General features: G+C 50.8%; 1 protein-coding gene across 8 annotated transcripts in view; it reads right to left on the bottom strand.

Annotated features, from left to right (window-relative positions):
- The window catches only part of LOC142483155 (uncharacterized), a 245,997-nt gene extending 232,644 nt beyond the window's left edge, over nt 1-13,353 (bottom strand). For 3 of the 8 annotated variants that reach the window (XM_075583220.1, XM_075583224.1, XM_075583219.1), the window contains exon 1: nt 13,216-13,341. In XM_075583220.1, the coding sequence (XP_075439335.1) occupies nt 13,216-13,228 (13 nt within the window). In that variant the 5' untranslated portion in view covers nt 13,229-13,341. Of the gene's footprint in view, nt 1-13,215 lie in introns of all 8 variants that reach the window. The other 5 variants (XM_075583221.1, XM_075583226.1, XR_012797256.1 and 2 more) reach the window with 4 other exon arrangements.
- Nucleotides 13,354-25,418: the final 12,065 nt, after the last annotated feature.

Consider the following 25,418-nt stretch of genomic DNA (forward strand, 5'->3'; position numbering starts at 1 on the left):
CTGGGGGAGGATCTCGAAAGACATGAAGTGGGCATAGCTTGCCCTGCTGCGGATGCAGGGGACACTAATATGGCCAGGGTATAGGAAGATCGTCCTGCCCTGGAGGAAGTGGAGGTGGAGGAGAGTTGGGATGAAGAGGAATCAGATGGTGAGCATGAATCAGAGTGCAGCCATAGTAGCCCCATTAGCTATCCGGTCTCCCTGCTGCAGGACTTGCCTCTCTCCTCGCCACTTGGGGAGAGGGGGGTCACCTTCGAGCAGAGGTTGCAGCTAATCGCAGCGCCTCCCCTGCCAAAGGTGTCCCTCTACAGTTTTAGCAAATTTGTAGATGGCAAGGACAACATTGATGGTTTTCTCAAGGTCTTTGAGGATCAGTGTCTCCGGTTCCATGTGCCAGAACAGGACTGGGTTTTGTGGTTGTCACCGCTATTGATGGGGATTACCCTGCAGACCTTCCAAGGGATCTCGTCCACAGACAGCAACGACTACCGTCATGTGAAGGCTTTGTTGGTGTGCTACTATCCCTGCTACTCTTGGTATGCGCCCCTCTCCTCTCCCATTGGCCACTGCTCTCCTTTTAGTTCCTGTCCCCACGTTCAGTCAGCGCTCAGCATAATCTTCTGTAGCTCCGTGCTGTCTGGTTGTCTCTTGGCTCTCTTGTGTTTTCTAGTCTCCTGGTTCCTGACCTGGCCTGGCTACGTACCCTCTCTGGATTTGGACCTCTGGCTTTGGACTCGACTACGCTTCTCTCTCCACCCCTTGGACTCGGCAAACGGACACACGACTACGCTTACCTCTCTTCTCCTCGGACTCGGCAAACGGACTCTCACTACGCGGCTTTCTCTACTCCCAGACCATTGGCTTATGGACTCGACTACGCTACCCTCTGGAACCCAAGGTCCGGCAAGTACCCCACTAATCTTTCTCTACACCCCAAGACCTGGCTTCACTCCATACCACACTCCGGGCTCGCCCCCGTTGCTGCCGGTGTGTGGATTCTCCCTTCTCCACCTCAGTACTGGGGTACTGGACCTCAGTACATGTATCCGGGAATCAGGCATGAATTCCGGGTACAAATTTAGGGGAACCGACAACTCCGGACCCCAACTACCTAGGTACATTCTGACAACAATTCCTCAGCAAAATCCCCCTTGAAACTCATGCCATAGCACTCCCTGCTCGCTGACACTCCCTGCTCGCTGGCACTCCCTGCTCGCTGGCACTCCCTGCTCGCTGACACTCCCTGCTCGCTGGCACGCCCAAAAAGGGAAAAACACATAAAACAGTTTTATTTCAGACAGTATGTAAAAACAATACACTGTTACTGGATCCAAGAGCTAACTCTCTTGAACCCTTATACACGGATCAGGGGTAACCAAAAACGGGCTTAACATTTATTTGAGAGCCTGGTTACCACCTACTGTCACAGGGAGGGGGAAGAGGTGGGAAAGAGAGGGAGGGGGGGAAAGAGAGGGAGGAGGGGGGAAAGAGAGGGAGGAGGGGGGAAAGAGAGGGAGGAGGGGGAAAGAGAGGGAGGAGGGGGGAAAGAGAGGGAGGAGGGGGGAAAGAGAGGGATATTGAAGGGGGAGAGAGGAGGGGAAGGGATAGGGGGAGAGAGGGGTGAAGAGAGGAAGAGGGGGGGAGAGGGATGAGAGGGAGGGAGGGGGAGGTAGAAGTGAGGAGGGGGAGGGGGGAAGATGGAGGGGAAGAGAGGAAGGGGGAGGGTAGGGATGAGAGGGAGGGAGGGGAAGGGGAAGAGCAGAGGAGGAAGGGAGGGAGATGAGAGGGGGGAGGAAGTGAGGAAGGGGAAGAGAGGGAGAGGGTGGGGGAGAAAGGGAGGGGGGATGAGAGGTGAGGGAGAAGTGAGAGAGGGATGGGAAGAGAGGAAGAGGGAGGGCAGGGAGATGAGAGGGGGAGAAAGAGGAGAGGGGAAGGGACGAAGAGGGAGGGGGATGGGAGGGAGAAGAGGGGAGAGGAGGAGGGAGGAAGAGAGGAAGAGGGAGGGGAAGAGGAGGGGGAGGGGGAAAGAGGGGATAGAGAGAAGGGGAGGGGGAGGTAGAGAGGGGGAGAAGAAGAGTGAGGGAGGAAGAGGGAGGGAGGAAGAAGGAGGGCGAGGGGGAGGGGGAGAGGAGTGGGGAGGAAGAGGGAGGGGAAGAGAGGAGGAGAGGGGGAGGGGGGATGAGAGGGGGAGGAAGGGGACGAGAGGGAGGGAGAAGTGATGAGAGGGAGGGAGGGGGAGGGAGAAGTAAGGAGGGGGAGGGGGAAGAGGGAGGGGAAGAGAGGAAGAGGGAGGGTAGGGATGAGAGGGAGGGAAGGAGGAGGGGAAGGGCGGAGGAGGAAGGATGGGAGATGAGAAGGGGGAGGAAGTGAGGAAGGGGAAGAGAGGAAGAGGGCGGGGGAGAGAGGAAGGGGGGATGAGAGGTGAGGGAGAAGTGAGAGGGGGATGGGAATAGAGGAAGAGGGAGGGCGGGGAGATGAGAGGGGGAGAAAGAGGGGAGGGGAAGGGAGGAAGAGGGAGGGGGATGGGAGGGAGAAGAGGGGAGAGGAGGAGGGAGGAAGAGAGGAAGAGGGAGGGGAAGAGGAGGGGGAGGGGGAAAGAGGGGATGGAGAGAGGGGGGGGGCAGAGAGGGGGAGAGGAAGAGGGAGGAAGAAGGAGGGGGAGGTGTAGAGGAGTGGGGAGGAAGAGGGAGGGGAAGAGAGGAGGAGAGGGGGAGGGCGGATGAGAGGGGGGAGGAAGGGGACGAGAGGGAGGGAGAAGTGAGAGGGGGAGGGGAGGGGAAGAGAGGAAGAGGGAGGGAGGGGGGATGAGAGGGGCAGAAATAGGGGAGGGGAAGGGAGGAAGAGGGAGGGGGATGGGAGGGAGAAGAGGGGAGAGGAGGAGGGAGGAAGAGGGAGGGGAAGAGGAGGGGGAGGGGGAAAGAGGGGATGGAGAGAGGGGAGGTAGAGAGGGGGAGAGGAAGAGGGAGGAAGAGGGAGGGAGGGAGAAGGAGGGGGAGAGGAGTGGGGAGGAAGAGGGAGAGGAATAGAGGAGGAGAGGGGGAGGGGGGATGAGAGGGGGGAGGAAGGGGATGAGAGGAAGATGGAGGGGACGAGAGGGAGAGGGAGGGAGGGGGTATGATAGGGGGAGGGAGAAGTGAGAGGGGAAGGGGAAGAGGGAGGGGAAGATAGGGGGGAAGAGAGGGGGAGGGGATAAGGGAGGGGAGGGGAAGAGAGGAAGAGGGAGGGGGGATGAGAGGGGGGAGAAATAGGGAAGGGGAAGGGAGGAAGAGGGAGGGGGGATGAGAGGGGGGAGAAATAGGGAAGGGGAAGGGAGGAAGAGGGAGTGGGATGGGAGGGAGAAGATGGGAGAGGAGGAGGGAGGAAGAGAGGAAGAGGGAGGGGAAGAGAGGAGGTGGGGGAGAGGAGATGGGAGGGGGAGAGAGGGGATGGAGAGAGGGGGAGGTAGAGAGGGGAAGGTAGAGAGGGTGAGGTAGAGAGGGGGAGGTAGATAGGGGGAGGTAGAGAGGGGGAAGATGGATGGAGGGGGAGAGGAGGGGGAGGAAGAGGGAGGGAGGAAGAGGCAGGGGGAGGGGGTTGAGAGGGGGGAGGAAGGGGACGAGAGGAAGAAGGAGGGGAAGAGAGGGAGAGGGAGAAGTGAGAGGGGGAGGGGAAGAGGGAGGGAGGGGAAGAGGGAGGGAGGGGAAGAGGGATGGAGGGGAAGAGGGAGGGAGGGGAAGAGAGGAAGAGGGAGGGAGAGAAAGAGGGGAGGGGAAGAGAGGAAGAAGGAGGGGGAGGGAGAAGAGGGAAGAGGAGGAGGGAGGAAGAGAGGAAGAGGGAGGAGAAGAGTGGGGGAGAAAGGGAGGGTGAGGGGGGATGAGAGGGTGGAGGAAGAGAGGAAGGGGAAGAGAGGGAGAGGAAAAGTGGAAGGGAGGGGGGATGAGAGGGAGGGAGAAGTGAGAGGGGAAGAGTGATGGAGGGGAAGAGAGGAAGAGGGAGGGGGATGAGAAGGAGAAGAAAGAGGGGAGGGGAAGAGAGGAAGAGAGAGGGAGAGGGGATGGGAGGAAGAAGAGGGGAGAGAAGGAGGGAGGAAGAGAGGAAGGGGGAGGAGGGATGAGAGGGGGAGGAAGTGAGGAAGAGGTTGCGAGGAAGAGGGAGGGGAAGAGAGGGAGGGGATGCTGAGGGGATGCTGAGGAAATTTGTAGATTCAGAGAAGAGAGCCTGGGTTGAACTTCTCCCTTTTCTGCTGTTTGCAGTGCGGGAAGTTCCCCAGGCCTCCACGGGATTCTCTCCATTTGAACTGCTCTATGGCCGCCAACCCCGGGGTATCCTAGACCTCCTAAAGGAGTCCTGGGAGGAACAGCGGTCCCCTTCTAAGAATACCCTGCAATATGTACTAGACCTTAGGAAGCGCCTAGATGTGGTCAGCCATTTGCTAGGGAGAATCTTAGATCAGCCCAGGACAGTCAGGAGAGACATTACAATCAGAATGCTCGCATGAGAGTGTTTCACCCAGGAGACCAGGTGATGTTATTGTTTCCCAGTTGCGAGAGTAAACTCCTGGCCAAATGGCAGGGCCCATTCGAAGTACTCCGCCGCACGGGTGATGTGGATTACGAGATCGCTCAACCAGGGTCCAGGAAGGGTAAACAAATCCCAATGGGTAGACAATTGTCCTCTGAACAAAAAGGGGACTTGTTAGCAATAATTTCACAATTCCATGATGTTTTTTCTGATTTACCAGGGCAAACTAACTTAATTTCACATGCGATCGAGACAGCACCTGGGGTAAAAGTACGTTCCCGTCCTTATAGGTTGCCTGAAAGTCGTAGGGCCCTGGTAGAGAAGGAGGTACAAGAAATGTTACACTTAGGAGTGATTGAGGAATCATGCAGTGAGTGGTGTAGTCCACTAGTTATGGTCCCTAAACCCGATGGGAAGGTAAGATTTTGTGTGGACCTCCGAAAGGTCAATGCGGTATCCAAGTTTGACGCATATCCGATGCCAAGGGTGGACAAATTAATTGACGCCATTGGTAACGCAGAATATATATCCACGCTGGACTTGACAAAAGGATACTGGCGAATACCCTTAGAGGAAAAGTCCAAGTGCAAAACAGCCTTTGCCACTCCCATGGGTTTATACCAGTTTGTGACAATGCCATCTGGACTGCATGGAGCCCCAGCCACATTTCAGAGACTCATGGATAAGGTGCTGAGACCCCATAGGACTTATGCCGCAGCCTACCTAGATGACATTGTCATTTATAGTAAACACTGGTGGGCCCACCTAAATAGGCTGAAATTGTCCTCAAATCTCTAAGAGAGGCAGGGCTCACAGCCAACCCTAAGAAATGTGCCTTGGGTAAGGCGGAAACCAAATACTTAGGGTATGCAGTGGGAGGTGTAAAAGTAAGGCCACTAGCCGACAAGGTAGTTGCCCTGAAAGAAGTTCCGACCCCCCAAACAAAAACGCAGGTACGCTCTCTGCTGGGTTTAGCAGGGTACTACCGGCGGTTCATCCCCAACTACTCGGACGTGGCAGCCCCATTAACGGACCTCACAAAAAAGTGTGCCCCTACACAAGTGGTATGGTCAAGGGAGTGTCAGAGAGCCTTTGAGGACATAAAAAGGTGTCTATCAGAGGGTCCCGTCCTTAGAAGCCCAGACTTTAACAGGCCTTTTGTAGTGCAAACAGATGCATCAGAGATAGGGCTAGGGGCAGTGTTGTCACAACAGTTTGAGGGAGTTGAACACCCTATCCTTTTCCTGAGTAGGAAATTGTTCCCGAGGGAAAAAAACTACTCAGTGATTGAGAAGGAGTGCCTCGCAGTAAAGTGGGCAATCGAGGCTTTGAGGCATTACCTGGCAGGAGTCCATTTTACTTTGGTGACGGACCATGCTCCACTGAAGTGGTTAAATAGTATGAAAGATTCCAATGTTAGGTTAACTAGGTGGTATATGGCCCTCCAACCCTTCTCATTTCAGATTCAGCACAGGCCGGGAAAAGAGAACGCAAATGCTGATTTCTTTTCTAGAGAAGGAGTGGAAGGTCGGGCTTCAGCCGTGTGTAGCCCCAGCCACACACTAACAGGGGAGGAATGTGACAGGGTGAATAAAAGCCACCAGCTATATGCCTGGCAGACATATGTTTAGTCTGCAGTGCAGCAGTGATGAGGTTAACTTCAGCAGGGAAGCTGAAGAGGGAGAAGGGGGGGGAGAGGGAGGAGGGGGGGGAGAGAGGGAGGAGGGGGGGGAGAGAGGGAGGAGGGGGGATAGAGGGAGGAGGGGGGATAGAGGGAGGAGGGGGGATAGAGGGAGGAGGGGGAGAGAGGGAGGGGGAGAACTCTGGATGAGTCACTGAGCTTCCAGCTTGGTGCCACTGTGTCCACCCAGACATCGGACATGAAAGCCACAAAGGATGCCAGAAGTGTAAAGAGTATTTGGGCAGGAGGTTTGGGTTGAGCACCCACGTCCTGTGATAATGGTAAGTTCTCGGACTACCATTTGCCTTCCCAGACCTTGAGAAACCTAAACCAGCGGGTGGCTTCTGCATACCAAGTGGCTGAGGTGCCAGATTGGCGCATGCCCTTGTCTGATGCAGAGGATCCGCTTGTCCAGCTTCAGGAGAATGGCATTTTTCAGTTATCTCCGGGATTAGTGAGGATTTGTTTTTGTTCTTGTTTCAGGTTTGCACACACACACACACACATACGCACGCACACACGCACACGCACGCACGCACACACACACACACACACACACACACACACACACACACACACACACACTATAACACTGTTTCTTACACACACACAACTCTCTTTTCTATGTCATACACACACAAACAAACATGCACAAACGTCACAATCACACACACTGTCCCAGTCACACAAACTAACTGTCACAATCACACTCGGTCACAATCACACACAATCTCTGTCATGCTTACACACACACACACTTTCCCTCTTACAATCACTCACTTTCACACTCACACTATCTCCCATACACACACACTATCTCTTGATCACACACAGGTCACAAACACACACTTCACTTCTCTCTGTCACATACAAACACGCTATGTCTCCTTGTCACACTATCATACAAACACTGTCACACACACACACACACACACACACACACACACACACACACACACACACACACACACACACACACACACACACACACACTCTCCTTATCTGTCACTCTCTCCATGTCTCTCAAATACACACTCTACTCTCTCACACACACAAACACAGATACTCTTTCATACAGAGGGGCCTATTCTAGTAGGTTTGATAACTTTGTTGCTGTCTCGAACGGTTTGGCGTGTTCTCGCCGAACGGTTTGGCGTGTTCTCGCCGAACGGTTTGGCGTGTTCTCGCCGAACGGTTTGGCGTGTTCTCGCCGAACGGTTTGGCGTGTTCTCGCCGAACGGTTTGGCGTGTTCTCGCCGAACGGTTTGGCGTGTTCTCGCCGAACGGTTTGGCGAGTTCTCGCCGAACGGTTTGGCGCGTTCTCGCCGAACGGTTTGGCGCGTTCTCGCCGAACGGTTTGGCGCGTTCTCGCCGAACGGTTTGGCGCGTTCTCTAACCCTAACCCTAACCCTACACAAGTGGTATGGTCAAGGGAGTGTCAGAGAGCCTTTGAGGACATAAAAAGGTGTCTATCAGAGGGTCCCGTCCTTAGAAGCCCAGACTTTAACAGGCCTTTTGTAGTGCAAACAGATGCATCAGAGATAGGGCTAGGGGCAGTGTTGTCACAACAGTTTGAGGGAGTTGAACACCCTATCCTTTTCCTGAGTAGGAAATTGTTCCCGAGGGAAAAAAACTACTCAGTGATTGAGAAGGAGTGCCTCGCAGTAAAGTGGGCAATCGAGGCTTTGAGGCATTACCTGGCAGGAGTCCATTTTACTTTGGTGACGGACCATGCTCCACTGAAGTGGTTAAATAGTATGAAAGATTCCAATGTTAGGTTAACTAGGTGGTATATGGCCCTCCAACCCTTCTCATTTCAGATTCAGCACAGGCCGGGAAAAGAGAACGCAAATGCTGATTTCTTTTCTAGAGAAGGAGTGGAAGGTCGGGCTTCAGCCGTGTGTAGCCCCAGCCACACACTAACAGGGGAGGAATGTGACAGGGTGAATAAAAGCCACCAGCTATATGCCTGGCAGACATATGTTTAGTCTGCAGTGCAGCAGTGATGAGGTTAACTTCAGCAGGGAAGCTGAAGAGGGAGAAGGGGGGGGAGAGGGAGGAGGGGGGGGAGAGAGGGAGGAGGGGGGGGAGAGAGGGAGGAGGGGGGATAGAGGGAGGAGGGGGGATAGAGGGAGGAGGGGGGATAGAGGGAGGAGGGGGAGAGAGGGAGGGGGAGAACTCTGGATGAGTCACTGAGCTTCCAGCTTGGTGCCACTGTGTCCACCCAGACATCGGACATGAAAGCCACAAAGGATGCCAGAAGTGTAAAGAGTATTTGGGCAGGAGGTTTAGGTTGAGCACCCACGTCCTGTGATAATGGTAAGTTCTCGGACTACCATTTGCCTTCCCAGACCTTGAGAAACCTAAACCAGCGGGTGGCTTCTGCATACCAAGTGGCTGAGGTGCCAGATTGGCGCATGCCCTTGTCTGATGCAGAGGATCCGCTTGTCCAGCTTCAGGAGAATGGCATTTTTCAGTTATCTCCGGGATTAGTGAGGATTTGTTTTTGTTCTTGTTTCAGGTTTGCACACACACACACACACATACGCACGCACACACGCACACGCACGCACGCACACACACACACACACACACACACACACACACACACACACACACACTATAACACTGTTTCTTACACACACACAACTCTCTTTTCTATGTCATACACACACAAACAAACATGCACAAACGTCACAATCACACACACTGTCCCAGTCACACAAACTAACTGTCACAATCACACTCGGTCACAATCACACACAATCTCTGTCATGCTTACACACACACACACTTTCCCTCTTACAATCACTCACTTTCACACTCACACTATCTCCCATACACACACACTATCTCTTGATCACACACAGGTCACAAACACACACTTCACTTCTCTCTGTCACATACAAACACGCTATGTCTCCTTGTCACACTATCATACAAACACTGTCACACACACACACACACACACACACACACACACACACACACACACACACACACACACACACACACACACACACACACACACACTCTCCTTATCTGTCACTCTCTCCATGTCTCTCAAATACACACTCTACTCTCTCACACACACAAACACAGATACTCTTTCATACAGAGGGGCCTATTCTAGTAGGTTTGATAACTTTGTTGCTGTCTCGAACGGTTTGGCGTGTTCTCGCCGAACGGTTTGGCGTGTTCTCGCCGAACGGTTTGGCGTGTTCTCGCCGAACGGTTTGGCGTGTTCTCGCCGAACGGTTTGGCGTGTTCTCGCCGAACGGTTTGGCGTGTTCTCGCCGAACGGTTTGGCGTGTTCTCGCCGAACGGTTTGGCGAGTTCTCGCCGAACGGTTTGGCGCGTTCTCGCCGAACGGTTTGGCGCGTTCTCGCCGAACGGTTTGGCGCGTTCTCGCCGAACGGTTTGGCGCGTTCTCGCCGAACGGTTTGGCGCGTTCTCGCCGAACGGTTTGGCGCGTTCTCGCCAAACGGTTTGGCAGTTGCGTTATCACTCTGAAAGAATATCTAGAAAGAATATGAACACCTCTCAAACCATGCGGCGAGAAAATGCCAAAGCCGTACGGGACAGCAGCGATGAGATCTCAGCCTCGCTCAGAGCTCTCCCCTATGCGATCTGGCTGCAGAGCTGCACATAGAGAGACGCCTCCCCCTGCGCATATCTCTCAAGTGTTCGCAGTGTTTTTATTAAAATGGTAATACTTGTGTACGTGAGCAGGGGGTCTCCGGAGAAGAACCTTGTTGATTTCAGGTCCGAGGACCCCCTGCTTCCCGAGATACAGGCCAAGATATGGGGTGCCGGTATCTCCGATGTGTTTAAATTTCCGTGACATGGGACATTTAAACATTGCATGGGGATACCGGCACACCATAACAGAGCCTGTATCTCGGGAAGCAGGGGCCCCCCGGACCTGAAATCAACAAGGTTCTGCTCCGGAGACCCCCTTCTCACGCACACTAGTATTAAAATTAAAATAAAAACAGCTTCATTAACTTTGCAGTATTTTACGCAAAGGTAATGAAGGGGTTAACTCCTCCCACACCCCCTCCCCACAAGGCCTAAACACCTACCATGGGCCATATACAACCTTCACCCACACCCGCTAACCACAATAAACATGGCACGGGTAGTTAACCCCTTCATTGCCTTAGCAATGAGTTTAAGAGACCGAAGGGCTACATATTGGATTACAAGTACAGATGAAGGGAAAGAAGAAGATGGACTTACCGGCTGCTGAGGATCATTGCGTCGAGTGCCAAGAGGTTCCTGCTGTTGCTGATGGACTCGGAATAGAATGGTGAAGACGTCAAAAGTAAGACAAACATTGATTGTATTTTTTTCTGTGCGTATTTTTAATGCTTGGTTTTTCTAATTGTGTTTTTTTGATGCTTGGTTTGTTTAATTGTAGGTTTTTTAGGTGCTTTTTTAGGTGCTTAGGCATCCCAGGTGGGTAGAGGGAGGGGGATTAACCCCTTAATAACTATAGCGGTTACAAACCGCTAAGGTGATTATGGGGTTAGTGTCCATTAGTTTGTTTTTTATTGTTGCAGGACAGGGAGGAAGACGAGGACGGCCTTTATCCTGGCAGGGGTAACTGCAACTTTAATTTACTTTATGAATAATGTTTTATTTTTAATGGGCAACGGAGCTATTATCAAGATCAGGATAATAGTAAATGTGCCTATTACTGCACTGTATGTGTTGGGGCTGGGGAGGTTCTTGTGCGTAGACAGGGTGCCAATTTATTGCCATTGGGGTTATGTTAGCTCCCCTTGAGGGTATAGGAAACCACACTGGCAATCAATGGGTGTATTGTGTTTGTATTATGTTTTAATATTTATTGTGGGTAGCGGGGGAAGATGGTATTTGGCCCGTGGTGGGTGTTTATGCCTACTGGGTGATTAGCGGGAGGGTTAACCTCTTCTTTACCATATCGATAGTAACCGCTAAGTTAATCAAGGTGTTAACTCCTCCTGCAACCCTCCCGCTAGGCCTAAACACCTACCACGGGCCAAATACCACCTTCACCCACCCCCCACAAAACAAGCAATAGTATTTAACCCCTTCATTGCCTTAGTGGTTAACCACTAAGTTAATGAAGCTGCCTGTAAATGTATTTTTATTATATTGGATGGAAGCTGGGGTCCCCGGAGTTGGTATTAATGTGTATTAATATGTGTATTAACTGCCGGCTTCAATTCGATGCAGGAAAAATAAAAAAATTCCAAGTCCTACCTTCAAATCCCGTCCCGTGGGTTTGAAATCCCCTCCCGTGGGGTGGCGAGATGAGATCTGTGATAAGCTCGCCAGTTCAGAGCCCCCATGAGATTATTGGGGCTTCTAGAATAGCTGTTTTCAGCTCCCGCTCGGTGTGTTTGAGCAGGAGCGCTACGGCTTGGGAAAATGCACTTCTTGGACGAGTTTGGCAAGTTATCGAAGCTTTCCTAATAGCAACCTGGTCAAATCGTTCGGAAACTGCTCAAAAAAGTAGCAAACCTACTAGAATAGGCCCCTATATCTCGATTTCTCAAACACACACTCTCACTAACACACACATTTTCTCACACTCTGTTGGTACACACACCCCACACACAATTTGTTGGTATTTCTCCCTCACACTCTCACTATCTCTATTTTGCATTTCTTTCACACTCACACTTTCTTCTGACTCAGTTTCTCTCCTTCTTTCTTATCTGTTAGTAACTGTATTAGATGAAATCACCAACAAAACAAAAAGTTCAACAAACCATTATGTTTCCAACAGCCTGAAAGTCACCCAACCCCAGGAGTTACAATTACAGGAGCAGCCCCACAAATCTAGCCGAAGTTAAATGTACTTTCCAATTAGATTTCGGCAGCATTCATGTAGCCACCTCTGGTATTACTTAATTAAAGCAGGATCATTAATAGGCACAGGATTTTCCAGAGCTCACATGGATTGAAAATAAGCAGCTGAGGCTGGAATTGAACCTGTAACTTCAATTTTCAAGGACAACACCTTCACATCACACCACCTCCTATTCACTTGTGTTTACACTGCATACCACAGTATATATTATGTTATATTAAACTTGCTTCATACAAGAGCTTGTATTTGTAGGAGTTGTGTTTTAGTGTGTGTTTCAGTAAAAGTGGTGTCTCTGTGTTACAGAAAACCTTACATATCTTTGTCTCTGTGTATAGGGTGTGTGTTGTATCTGTATGTCACAATTTGCAATGATGTGTGCTTAACAGAATGTTCCAAAGTACAAAGAAATCCTCAAGGGAAACAAGAGGAGAGCCAAGAATTGAGCAATAAGTATCAGACGCCAAACAGAAATTGTGACAGGCCCAGACACACCCGGACTCATACCCACACAATTTTACTAACACACAAAGACACTGACATTTACACACACACACACACACACACACACACACACACACACACACACACACACACACACACACACACACACACACACACACACACACACACACACAACACTTTACTGGCACACAAAGACACTGACATTTACACACACACACACAATGACAAGTACACATAGACACACACACATACTGGTATGTATAGCGGCACCCCAAAAAATATAGATAGACATACACAGTACTGTACAGAAATACATCCACACACATCAAGATAAAGCCACACACACACATACTGACACAATAAGGCAGTCACCAACACAAACTGAGAAACACGCAAACACACCCACAGTGACTAACTTAAACACACCCATTACTGCAGGGACTATTACAAAGTGAACCTCGTACATACAGACTCACAAACAGACATACACATACTAACAAACAGACACAACTGGTATATGTACCAAGGCAAAAGTGAAGCAATTCTGGGACAAAAACATAGCAGTACAAGATGTATCAAATGAAAAAAATCCTATTCATTTCATTGGGACTATTGTTTTTTTTATACATAGGGTAGTTTTTGCATTAAAGTTGCACCACTTTTGCCTTGATACTTTCCCTTGACGTGTGTGGGCTCTGCCTTCTCTTACCTGGCACCTGCATCTGTCTCTGTTGCTCTCACTTTCTTTTCTGTCACTTTTCTGTACAAGGAAATCAGAGAGAAACAGGAATAGTCAGAGGAGACGTCCCACACTCAGTGACCCACCCACAGCCTGAACACTGCCTGCCCATACTCAGTGACCCACCCACAGCCTGAACACTGCCTGCCCATACTCAGTGACCCACCCACAGCCTGAACACTGCCTGCCCCACTCTGCTGATTTCAGCACCAGCTTGTAATCTTACTGCTCTGTCTTGTAAGATTTGTATGCACAAACGTACAGTTTTTGTAGATTAAAAGAGTAGTCCCAGATCATAGGGGGCAAATGTAGTTTTTTTTTTAAGCAACCTAATAATGTTTGGGTTATAATGGCAGTGACGTGTGTGTGTGTGTGTGTGTGTGTGTGTGTGTGTGTGTGTGTGTGTGTGTGTGTGTGTGTGTGTGTCCTACTTGTTGGATTGTGGAGCCAGGGCTCTGGCAACCTTCCTTCCACTCCTTCATGGGAGTGAGAGAGAGTGAGAGACAGAGAGAGAGAGAGACTGTAGGAAGAATAAAGAATTGTTCCTGTTGAAGCGCACTTCCCCCCACCCTCTACATAGGGCGCTGCCATTGTTGGTTGTGTGCGCACCTTCTGAGGTTCGCGCTTGTGCAGAGCCATTACGAGTTGCGCATATGGCCCCAATGTAGTGTAGGCTCCGCGGGGACTACAAGCACCACATAGTGCTTAAGGGCTGTAGTACCACCTGACACCAGGGAGCCAATGAGACGGTTGTTGTCCCTGGAAAGGGGAGAGATAGTTTTGCGTGCTCAGGGAGCGCAGAGTCAGTCGGGATCTGGACAGAGAGACTGCAGGTAGGGTCTAGGGAGCAGTGCTCCTTTGGACTAGGCCAGGAAACCCCCAAGGTTCTAGATACAGAGGCGGCACACTTTATTTGACTGCGGCTCGTTCCGCAAGCCGGGAGATGTCCCGGCTTGCGAGCCGCAGACCCTCGGCGTGCCGCGCATCACCGATGCGTGGTCACGCGTCATCGGGGGCCTGCGCCCCCTGCACGCGTGCACAGGGCTCCCCGAGGGAGCCCTGGTGTCCCGCGATGTGGGGAACGGCGGTGGGGGGTTCCGGGGGACCCGGCGGACCCGGAGAGGGGAAGGGGCCGCCCCGATCGGAGGACCGCTCCTCCGAGGCTTCGGGCAAATGCTCGAATAAACTCGGCCGCGACAGTAGATCCCCTGAGCCACAGTAGATATTGTGAACATTGCATATTGTAGGTAAAGGCCTCAGATAGGGACCCTTCCTCAGTAGTAATAGTGAGAGATATGCTGCAGTACATTGCCTGAAGGAGACGTGTGGCCTGTTGCATGTGGGCAGACCAAGAACTCCTTAATAGAGACTATTTACAGGGGTACACTCCAACGGGAAGCCCCTCCAGAGGCATCCACCTAAGGATTCACCCGGAAGAGGAGCAGCAGATTGGTGCGCGGAACCCCACCGTTGATCTACAGAGTTCTACTGGTTGTCCTGGTCTGGACTGAGACCGGGGAGGTATCATACACGTGCACCAAAAGGCCCCAACACATCAGCGAAGCACACTATCCCACACACACTCTATGGGGGAGGAAATAGCTGGTGGACACTCAGGAGTTAAGTGCCCTGGCACTCCAGTACTTTGGGGGTTACAACCGCTAATTGATATTGTGGGGTGAAACCTTGTGGGGCTGTACTATGTGGATGGTGTATAATCTGTGTACAGTAAAAACTGTTATTATATACTGGTGTGTATTTACTGTGTGTATTGGTTCCGGTGAGGAACTTCTCTCACCACGTTGGGATCCCTCGCCGGTGGAGGCGCTTCACCCAAGCGATAACATACCCCAGGCTCCTATTGGCGGAGGCTCAGGCCTCTTGTTAGCCGAACAGGTGACAGCAGCACAGGTAGTTTCAGTACCCCAGGGGTACAAGGGCTATATATATATACAGTGTTCTACAAATCATCCAAAAATCTACTCGCCCAACCAAAAAATCTACTCGCCACCTAGTCCCGCCCCCAACCCACCCCTAGTCCCGCCCCCAACCCGCTTTAATATAAAATATATAAATAAAATACATTTAATAAATTCCTAGCCAGAACAACATTCGTTTTTGACATAAATGTATTTATTGTATTACATTATACTACAATTAGTACTTGGTGTGTGTGTGTGTGTGTGTGTGTGTGTGTGTGTGTGTGTGTGTGTGTGTGTGTGTGTGTGTGTGTGTGTGTGTGTGTGTGTGTGTGTGTGTGTGTGTGTGTGTGTGTGTGTGTGTGTGTGTGTGTGTGTGTGTGTGTGTGTGTGTGTCGATCTAGACATAAAAGGCAGATGTGAATGACTAGTTTCCTGCACCCCTTAACTAGTGTCTGGATGCCCCCGCTTCACAATATCTAAAGCAGCAATCCCGCCTGGGATCTTACCTGATCGGCAGTCCCTCAATGTCCAGGTACCCTCATTCCCGCAATGTTAGGTGTTCCCTGCCTGTCGTCTGGGTTAGGGGGGGTTTCCGATGTCTTCTGTGTGAAGCTTGAGTCAGATCTAGAAGAAAGCAGTATAGGTTATTTTGGTGTAGTATAGGGCAGTTAAGATATACAGGGTAAATAAGAAATCCAGGAACAGAGTGTGAGACAAACACAGGGAGGGGGTGAGAGAGAGAGGGGGTGAGAGAGAGAGAGGGGTGTGAGAGAAAGAGAGAGAGAGAGAGAGGGGGGGTGAGAGAGAGAGGGTGTGAGAGAGAGATATTGTGTGAGAGAGAGAGAGGGTGTGAGAGAGAGGGTGTGAGAGAGAGGGTGTGAGAGAGAGAGAGTGTGAGAGAGAGAGAGAGAGGGTGTGAGAGTGAGAGAGTGAGAGAGTGAGAGAGAGGGTGTGAGAGAGAGAGAGGGTGCGATAGAGAGGGTGTGAGAGAGAGAGAGTGTGAGAGAGAGAGAGAGAGAGGGTGTGAGAGTGAGAGAGTGAGAGAGTGAGAGAGAGGGTGTGAGAGAGACAGAGGGTGCGATAGAGAGAGGGTGCGATAGAGAGAGGGTGCGATAGAGAGAGGGTGCGAGAGAGAGAGGGGGCGAGAGAGAGAGGGGGCGAGAGAGAGAGAGGGGGTGAGAGAGAGAGAGGGCGACTGGGGTGGGGTGACTGGGGTGACTGGGTGGGGTGACGGGGTGGGGTGATGGGGTGACTGGGTGGGGTGACTGGTTGACTGGGGTGACTGGTTGGAGTGACTGGTTGACTGGGGTGACTGGGTGGGGTGACTGGTTGACTTGGGTGACTGGTTGACTGGGGTGACTGGGTGACTGTGTGGGGTGACGGGGTGAATGGGTGGGGTGACGGGGTGACTGGGTGGGTGACTGGAAGGGGTGACGGGGTGACTGGGTGGGGTGACTGGGTGGGGTGGTGGGGTGACTGGTTGACTGGGTGGGATGACTGGTTGACTGGGTGGGGTGACTGGTTGACTGGGTGGGGTGACTGGTTGACTGGGTGGGGTGACTGGGTGGGGTGAAAGAAAGGGGTGACGGGGTGACTGGGTGGAGTGACTGGGTGGGGTGGTGGGGTGACTGGTTGACTGGGTGGGGTGACGGGGTGACTGAGTGGGGTGACTGGGGTGGGGTGACTGGGTGGGGTGACGGGGTCACTGGGTGGGGTGACGGGGTGACTGGGTGGGGTGGTGGGGTGAAGGGGTGACTGCGTGGGGTGATTGGGGTGGGGTGACTGGAGTGGGGTGACTGGGGTGGGGTGACTGGGGTGGGGTGACGGGGTGACTGGGTGGGGTGACTGGGTGGGGTGACTGGGTGGGGTGGTGGGGTGACTGGGTGGGGAGACTGGGGTGGGGTGACTGGGTGGGTGACTGGGTGGGGTGACTGGGGTGACGTGACTGGGGTGACTGGGGTGACAGGGTGACTATGTGGGGTGACGGAGTGACTGGGTGGGGTGACGGGGTGACTGAGTGGGGTGACGGGGTGACTGGGTGACTGGGTGATTTGACACTTCTGGTATCCTACACACACACACTCCCACGTGCGCACACCCATGCACACACACACACACACTCTCCCATGCATACACAAACACACTCTCCCATGCATGCACAGACACACACACACTCTCTCTCCCATGCATGCACAGACACACACACACACACACACACACACAATACATCCCAGTCAGGACAATTTATAACACGCCACGGCGGACGCCAACACTATATTGCGCCACGGCGGACGCTAACACTATCATGCGCCACGGCGGACGCCAACACTCCCCGAACCCGCCACCGGGTGATCCCACCCCGTGTCCAATCCCCAATAGATCAGTGTGATGGATTGGATAAAATGCCTATTTCTTCATCTGTAATACTTTGCTATGATTCCTTACTCAAAATGGCTACCGCAGTTACCCCTCCCTTCAAGTAAGGAAGATGGCACTGAGGAATTCCACTCAAATGCTGATGTGTCCAAGAAAATCTACAATAACAGGACCATAAACTGCAACAACAAGACCATACAAGGAAAAGACCAAACAAGAACCAATGAGATACTGACATGTGTATTTACACACAACCTTTAGACCTGAGAGAGCTCCTTTTGCATACAATCCCCCACTGCAGCCCCTATATATGAACGTGGTCTGTAGGAATAAAGTCAGACATTATCATCCTGAACTCCTGTGTGTCAGCGTGATATTTTCTCAGTGCATGTACTATATATATATATAGGGAAAATAATCTGGACGAGGACAGATACTCTGAAGACGTTTTTGGTCTGATCCAAATTATCCAAATCAGCTGGCGCTCTAACGTGGGGCCCTGGGTTGTGAACCAACAGACAGCCGTGCACAGAGGGACCGAGGTGGATCAAATGCGGACGCGGCAGGAGACTGATCACCTCTGGAGTACGGTAAGATAACATTTATTATCTACCGATACGCACTGTCTCCGCTGTTGGTCTATTTCTGTGTCTCATACGGCTCTCCGAAGGTCACCTAAAGACAGGTAGATATCTTGCCCAGAGCCCGTTTTAAACTCAAACCTGTTACCTAGACTATCTGTCACTCGGTATATGTTTACATGTTATATGTGTTAGTCAGTGCCGCAAGTGGGAGCCCGGAGTGGAGTGGGATTTTTGCCGGCTGACTAGGAGTCTTGTCATTGTACGTTGTAAACTTGGTGGAAGGAGGGGTAAAGGGGGAGTAAGGTATAGTCGGTTCAGAGAGGAAACACGGGAATCCCGGTAGTGACTGTGCGGTTTGGCGCGTTGCAAGGGAAGGAGTGTTGCGCGTTACGGTTTTGTAGCAGCGCGGAATCCTGCCGATTTGATCCCTGAACAACCTTTCCCTCTCTCGTAATCAAGCTGTATGTTATGTCCAAAATATGTTTGTGTATTAGTGTTGAGAATTCATGAGGACGGGTGGGGATTGTTGAGAGTAAAAGAGATAGCCCATAGGTGCTTGGGCGATAACCCCTAGACGTTAAACTGCCCGAACTCCTGTTTTTTCCGCGTTAAGGTACGCTTTGCAGTAGAAAAGAAAGTGAATAGGAAAGAAATAGCAAGTGGATTTGCCAATAGTTGAGGAACTTGGTATTGAGGGTTATTTTTATGAAAGGTTTATATGCAGAAATTGGGATACAATTAGATACTGTGTATATTATTTGGAAGGGAAATAAAGTGTTATAAGTGAAGGGAAAGAAGAAAAAGAGGAAAAAAAAAAAGCAGGACATTTTTGCTAGTAATTGCAGTGTAGAGAAAAGGAAAAAAAAAAAAGTGCAGTTTTAACATTTGAGCACAGGCAAGTAAGACAGAGAAAGGAGCCGTAGCCTGCCACCCAGTGGCGGAAAGAGAGAGAACAGAACGGAAAGGAATGGGAGCGGAGTTCCCGATAACTGGTAAAGATTTATTTTTAAAGGGTTTGTTCGTACTGGCCACACGAATGGGTCTTTTAAAACCAGAAAATATTCTTTTTCCTTCTCTTCTAATTGCAACAAGAAAGAGGGGTCTTTTTCTGTGGGAGTGAGAAGCTCAGTGAGCACCGTCTTGTGTGGTTTTTGAATCCCACAGGGAAACATACCTTACGTTAGTATGAGTCAAAATAATTCTGTTGAGGGACAGAAGGGTCCCGCTGCATTTATTTTATCATTGCCAGGACAGAAGTTAATATAATAACAAGTAAAAAAGAAAGCAAGTAGGATGTTTAAAGTATGTAGTATTACTGCAGTAGAAGGCAGGTTACAGCCAGAAGAGTGGCGAAAAATATTGAAAGAAAAGAGAGGAATTTTGAATGATAACAACCTGCTGAAGATAGCAGAAGCCTGGTTTAATGTTACCAAGGCTGTCCAGAGAAAAATGGACCGAGCAGGAGATAGAAAAGGGAGGGAAGATTGTTTTAATTGTGGTGTGACTGATCCACCTATACTCACTCCTTTGTTACCTTCGCTCCCAGCTCCAGCAGCACCCCCACCTATACAACCCACTACCCCGCCCACGAATGACAAACCAATTTTAACTGTTTATGTAGCACAACTATATCCTGTGATGCAGGAGGATGGTTCCTTTTACACCCCGACTGTCCCCATAATGCCCCTGATGCCAGTCCTTTCACCCCAAACAATCACTGCCCCAGCGTTAGGGATTCAAGTCTACCCTGACACAACAATAGCACACAGACCCAGCAGCAGTGTCCACTACAGTGCGCCCTATAGTTTTGACTCAGATAGTGAGTCACAGGCCGTTGCACAGGAGGCAAACATGACCTGGAATACTAACCCCAGACACCCCCCAGTACCCGACCGCTGCCCAAGGTTATATGGGCAGACGCCCAAGCAGGTAGAAGGCGCCCCAATAATGTATGTCACCTCACCCCCTTCCTGGTAGACACAGGTGCAGCCAGGAGCCTAATTAGAGCTGCAGACATACCTGACCCTTCCTATTTGTCTGATATTGATGTTTTATGCGTGGGGGTAGATGGCACACCACGTTTTAGCCCATTAACACGACCCCTGCAGATAGGTCCCTACCCTGAACTATTTGCATGATTTGTAGTTTCCTCTACCTGCCCGCTTAATCTGTTTGGCGCTGATGTTTTATCCAGGTTACAGGCCTCCATAATATTCTCCGAGGACGGCACCATTGATGTAACCTCCCCGCTCTGGGAGTCAGATGTCTCTGCCCTTTGTTCCCTTCCAATACTTTTGGCATTAGCGGACAAACCCTCAGCTGCCAGTATACCGCCCGCTGTCATGGATAGGATCCCGTCCAAATTATGGTCCACAGGCCCTGAGGATATCGGGCACCTAAGGGTACCACCCATTGTTGTACAGCTCAAACAAGGGGCCCCGCTTCCCCGTAAACTGCAATACCCCTCTTTTCCCTGTAAAGAAACGCACCGCGAAGGGTGAATCTGATAAGTATAGAATGGTTCAAGATTTTCGAGCAGTAAATGATGCAACCATTGTACGATGTTTTAACAACAAATCCCTTTCAGATGACCCCAGAGGCTTCCAAGAATTTCACTGTTCTCAAACAGGTAATATCCTCGGCCCCTGCCTTGGGCCTCCCAGACTATGATTTACCCTTTAAGCTTTTCGTATCAGAACGAAATGGACATGCAACTGGAGTGTTAATGCAGCCACACGCTGGCCGATGTCGACCTATTGGTTATTACTCCAGCCGTCTCGATGCTGTGGCTCGTGGTGGACCGTCCTGTCTTCGTGCTGTCTTTGCTGCTCAAGCACTGCTGGATAGAACTTCGGATATCGTTCTAGGGCATGACCTCATTCTCCTGGCACCACATGACATTGCTGCTATTCTTAATCAGACACCTCAGGTTGCAATGCTCGCTTCTCATTCCAGACAATGTCACCCTTCTCCGGTGCCAAGTGCTTAACCCCTCCACTCTTCTTCCACTTCCCGAGGGGGGAGATGTGCAGGGACACGAACAAGAATAAAGCACAGCTGGAGTCGACCTATCCCATGATTGCTTCGAATGCATGAAGCTAGAAACAGCTCATCTGCCCACGGTGAGTGAAAAGCTGATACAGAACCCAGATCTAATCCTGTTTGTGGATGGTTCTCGATATGCTGATCAACAAGGCACCTACCATATGGGTTATGCTGTCACCACAGACTCCATGGTCCTACTGGCAAGCACACTACCGTCAACAGCATCTGCACAAGAGGCCGAACTACAAGCTCTCACTGCAGCGTGTAAACTGGCAGAAGGACAAACGGCGAATATCTACACTGACTCTAGATATGCCTTTGGTGTAGCACATGATTTTGGCGTCATTTGGCAAACCAGGGGATTTCTGACAGCAGCAGGAACACCAGTGAAACACAGCTCAGCCATACAAGCTCTGATGGACGCCCTACTCCTTCCAAGCCATGTGGCCATCCTAAAGGTAAAAGCCCATGGGAAACTGAACACAGAAGAAGCCAGAGGAAACCATATGGCGGATGCTGCGGCAAAACAAGCTGCCAGTGGGATACGAGAAGTGGAAGATCGAGTGGACACGACAAGGATGGTTCCGTTAATGCAGAACCTCCCAGTGAATCGAGAATATCTGAAGAAGTTGCAAGAATCTGCAACAAAGGAAGAAAAGGAAAGCTGGAAGAAAAGAGGTTCATCGCCCCAAGAAGGAATTTATGAGTACAAAAAGAAACTTTGTCTGCCACGGGCACTGTATCCTGCTGTGGTACAATGGGCACATGGAGCAGCATATCTCTCAAAGACTCTTATGAATGCACTGATCGACAAATACTATGTGGCGCCTGGAATTACCCCAATGACTAATAATTTCTGCAAATTATGTACAATTTGTGCAAAGTGTAACCCAGGACGTGTGGAAAAACCACCGCAGAAACACCTTGCAAGGCCCCGCTTTCACTGCTACGTTAGCTAAAGAAATTTGGTCTGCGCTAGGGACCACCCTTGCTTTCCACACCCCATACCATCCCCAGAGTAGTGGAAAGGTAGAAAGAATGAATGGCACACTGAAAACTAGAATGTTGAAAATGGCCCAGGAAACAAATACTGCACCGACACACTTTATTCGAGCAAATACCCAGTATGTACCTGGCAGATACCTGGAATGCGCCGCTCCTCACCTCTGAAAAGCCCCGTTGCATTTGCCTTCCCAGCCTGGGTTCATGCCTGGCTGATGGGAGGCTGATCTGTTAAATGATAATGATTAGGATTTAATAGGCTGCAATGCTTCGCGTGTCTACCAGATGGCATAAATTCATGAATTGTAATGCAGTATATATATATACTGTGCAGTATTGCAGCCAGCGGGAATAAAATGCTTCAATCCCTGGCTGGAAAATAACCCAACGCACTCGGGCAGAAAACAGTCACAAACCTCAATACACCCGGGTATACCCGAATTCGTGGGACTAGCCGAGCTCGAATAAAGTGTGTCGCCAGTGTATGCCCTGGCCAGATAGTCTACCCATTGCTTTGTTCAGTGTTCGATACACCCCACGAGGGGAACATGCTCTATCCCCATTTGAGATACTGTTTGGTACTGCCCCCAAACTTGGTTGTTACTACCCACAGCAGTTACAGATGCAGTCTGATGGTTTGACCAAATATGTAACTGCCTTAGCGCAAGGACTAACCAATATGCATGGTCGAGTGTTTTCTTATATTCCAGATCCAGATCTAGATACCGGGACTCATAAACTCGTGCCCGGAGACTGGGTATTTGTGAAGAAATTTGTAAGGAAACACTTCCTAGAGCCCAGATATGATGGTCCTTTCCAAGTTCTGTTGACCACAGCGACATCAGTCAAGCTAGCTGGCAAGAACACCTGGATACACGCCTCTCATTGCAAGAAGGTTCCAGCTCCCAACGAGGACACCTCAGAAGGAAAATTATGCTATACATCCTTTGCTTGTTGGGTCTAGGGGGGGCACAAGAGATTGCTATCACCCAACATGAAGGGGTAGTCACGTTTTGGTATAATTCATCCAATACTCATGTAGCTACCTTCTCCTTTGATTATTGTAATATAGTCCGCTGCCCCTCAACACATTGGCAATATAATCGATACAGCAATTCCGGTTTCAGGTCCACTTATATATGTGTAACGGATTCCTACTGGGGACAGGAATGTGATTACTGGGGAGCAGTAGGATGGACCACGGGAACAGATTGGGGATACCGACCACAAAATGGTCTAGCAAGGAAAGACGGGATAGAAAAAGATTCTTGCCCAAATAGGCATCGCAATAGTTATTATTTTTGTTTTGTTTGTGATTATTGTCTGCTGTGTTCTCCCATGTTTTAAAAAATTCATGACCAAAGCTGTTGACAATAGCACTCCTACCCTTTTTCTGCAGTCAGATAATAATACTCCACTCTTGGAAGATGGTCCATTTACTCCGTTACAGTCCCTCCCAGTTAAGTACAATAGTATAAATCCATAGGGACAGCATCTGACTTCCTTATGTGCAAAGTCTGTGGCAAGGGGGGTCATGGACAAGCCATGACTCGTCTAACGTACAGCACAAAAGAGTTCCCAGGCACATCTGGACAGATGAGTTAGTATACATGTAGGGACAGACTCCGAAATAGACATTTCAAGGGGGGACTGTGATGGATTGGATAAAATACCTATTTCTTCAACTGTAATACTTTGCTATGATTCCTTACTCAAAATGGCTACTGCAGTTACCCCTCCCTTCAAGTAAGGAAGATGGCACTGAGGAATTCCACTCAAATGCTGATGTGTCCAAGAAAATCTACAATAACAGGACCATAAACTGCAACAACAAGACCATACAAGGAAAAGACCAAACAAGAACCAATGAGATACTGACAAGTGTATTTACACACAACCTTTAGACCTGAGAGAGCTCCTTTTGCATACAATCCCCCAATGCAGCCTCTATATATAAACGTGGTCTGTAGGAATAAAGTCAGACATTATCATCCTGAACTCCTGTGTGTCAGCGTGATATTTTCTCAGTGCATGTACTATATATATGTAGCCCCGAGGTAAATTTAAACTTTCTGGCCCCCCTCCGCGAGTGCCGTGCGGTAGCGGGTGCCGCCGGAGGCTTTGACGGACCCGCCGGCACTTCGCGAGGGTGGGGGCCAGTGCAGGGAGCGGTGCAGGCTGGTTGCCGGGGACGCGATCGGGCCGTCGCTAGGGCCGCGATCGCGTTGCCACCGGCTCGGCGGCTGGAGGAGAGTGCGCCGCCATTGCGCGTTAGCTCGCGCATGCGCAGTAGGTACAAAGTGCAGGGAAGGCCCAGAGAGATCGCGCGAGGGCAGGACAGGGAATAGAGAGGTTGAGGCGGCCATTAGGGGTTCGCGCATGCGCAAGGGAAGCGCGCACGCGGCCCCAATGCTTTAGGCAGCCCCTGGGAACTACAATTCCCAGGAGGCTTAGGGAGACAGGCATCAGGTGCATGAGTGTAGCCAATAGGGATGCAGGAAGCTCAGCCCGGGAATATAGATACATTTCCCGGGCTTTGCAACAGTCAGTCAGGAAGGAGCAGAGGAAGGAGTAGGAAGGGTGCAGGGAGCTCGTGGCTCCTGCATCAGGTAAGGGTTCTCCCTAGATCCCCAGGCAGGCCCCAATTCCCGGGTAAGGGTAGGGGGTAACTGAAGAGGGACGCCTTAGACTGAGGAGGGACGCCTTAGCTAGGGAGGTGACCCTTGAGTGTGGGAAGTGCTGGTTTGGTAGTGCCACAGCGGAGAGTGCTGTGGGCACTGTCAAAGAGGCACAGTGTGCTAGCAGTGGGATTGCTGCGGGATCCAGGTGGCTGTGTGTGATTGCAGCTGTCTGGGTGTGTGTCACTGCATGTGCTGTGCGCAGTGCGTGCAGTGTGTGTGCACGGTGTGAATCCCTGCAGGCTGACAGTGTAAGCTGAATGTTGGCTGCAGGTGAGTTAGGCTGCTAGGATTAGCAGATACAGTTGAGACTGGGTAGCTAGGGGAAGGGGGGCGGTTATTGTCCACAGGCCCTAGGAGTTTTCCCCAAGCCATCCCAGGTTGCGGTTCTTCAGGGACAGGCCCTAGGTTAGGGTTGCTGTCACTCAAGTAGTAGGTATTGATAGGAAGGCGGTTCCGGTTCCCATGCGGTTGGTGTTGCCGTGATCCGGTTGCAGTCCCGTGGAGCGGTGGGACCCTCGTTGGGGTCCACTGGCAGAGTACCTGGAATAGGATCAGACGGACGT

Source organism: Ascaphus truei, unplaced genomic scaffold (assembly GCF_040206685.1).
Source record: "Ascaphus truei isolate aAscTru1 unplaced genomic scaffold, aAscTru1.hap1 HAP1_SCAFFOLD_302, whole genome shotgun sequence".
Lineage (NCBI taxonomy): Eukaryota > Metazoa > Chordata > Amphibia > Anura > Ascaphidae > Ascaphus > Ascaphus truei.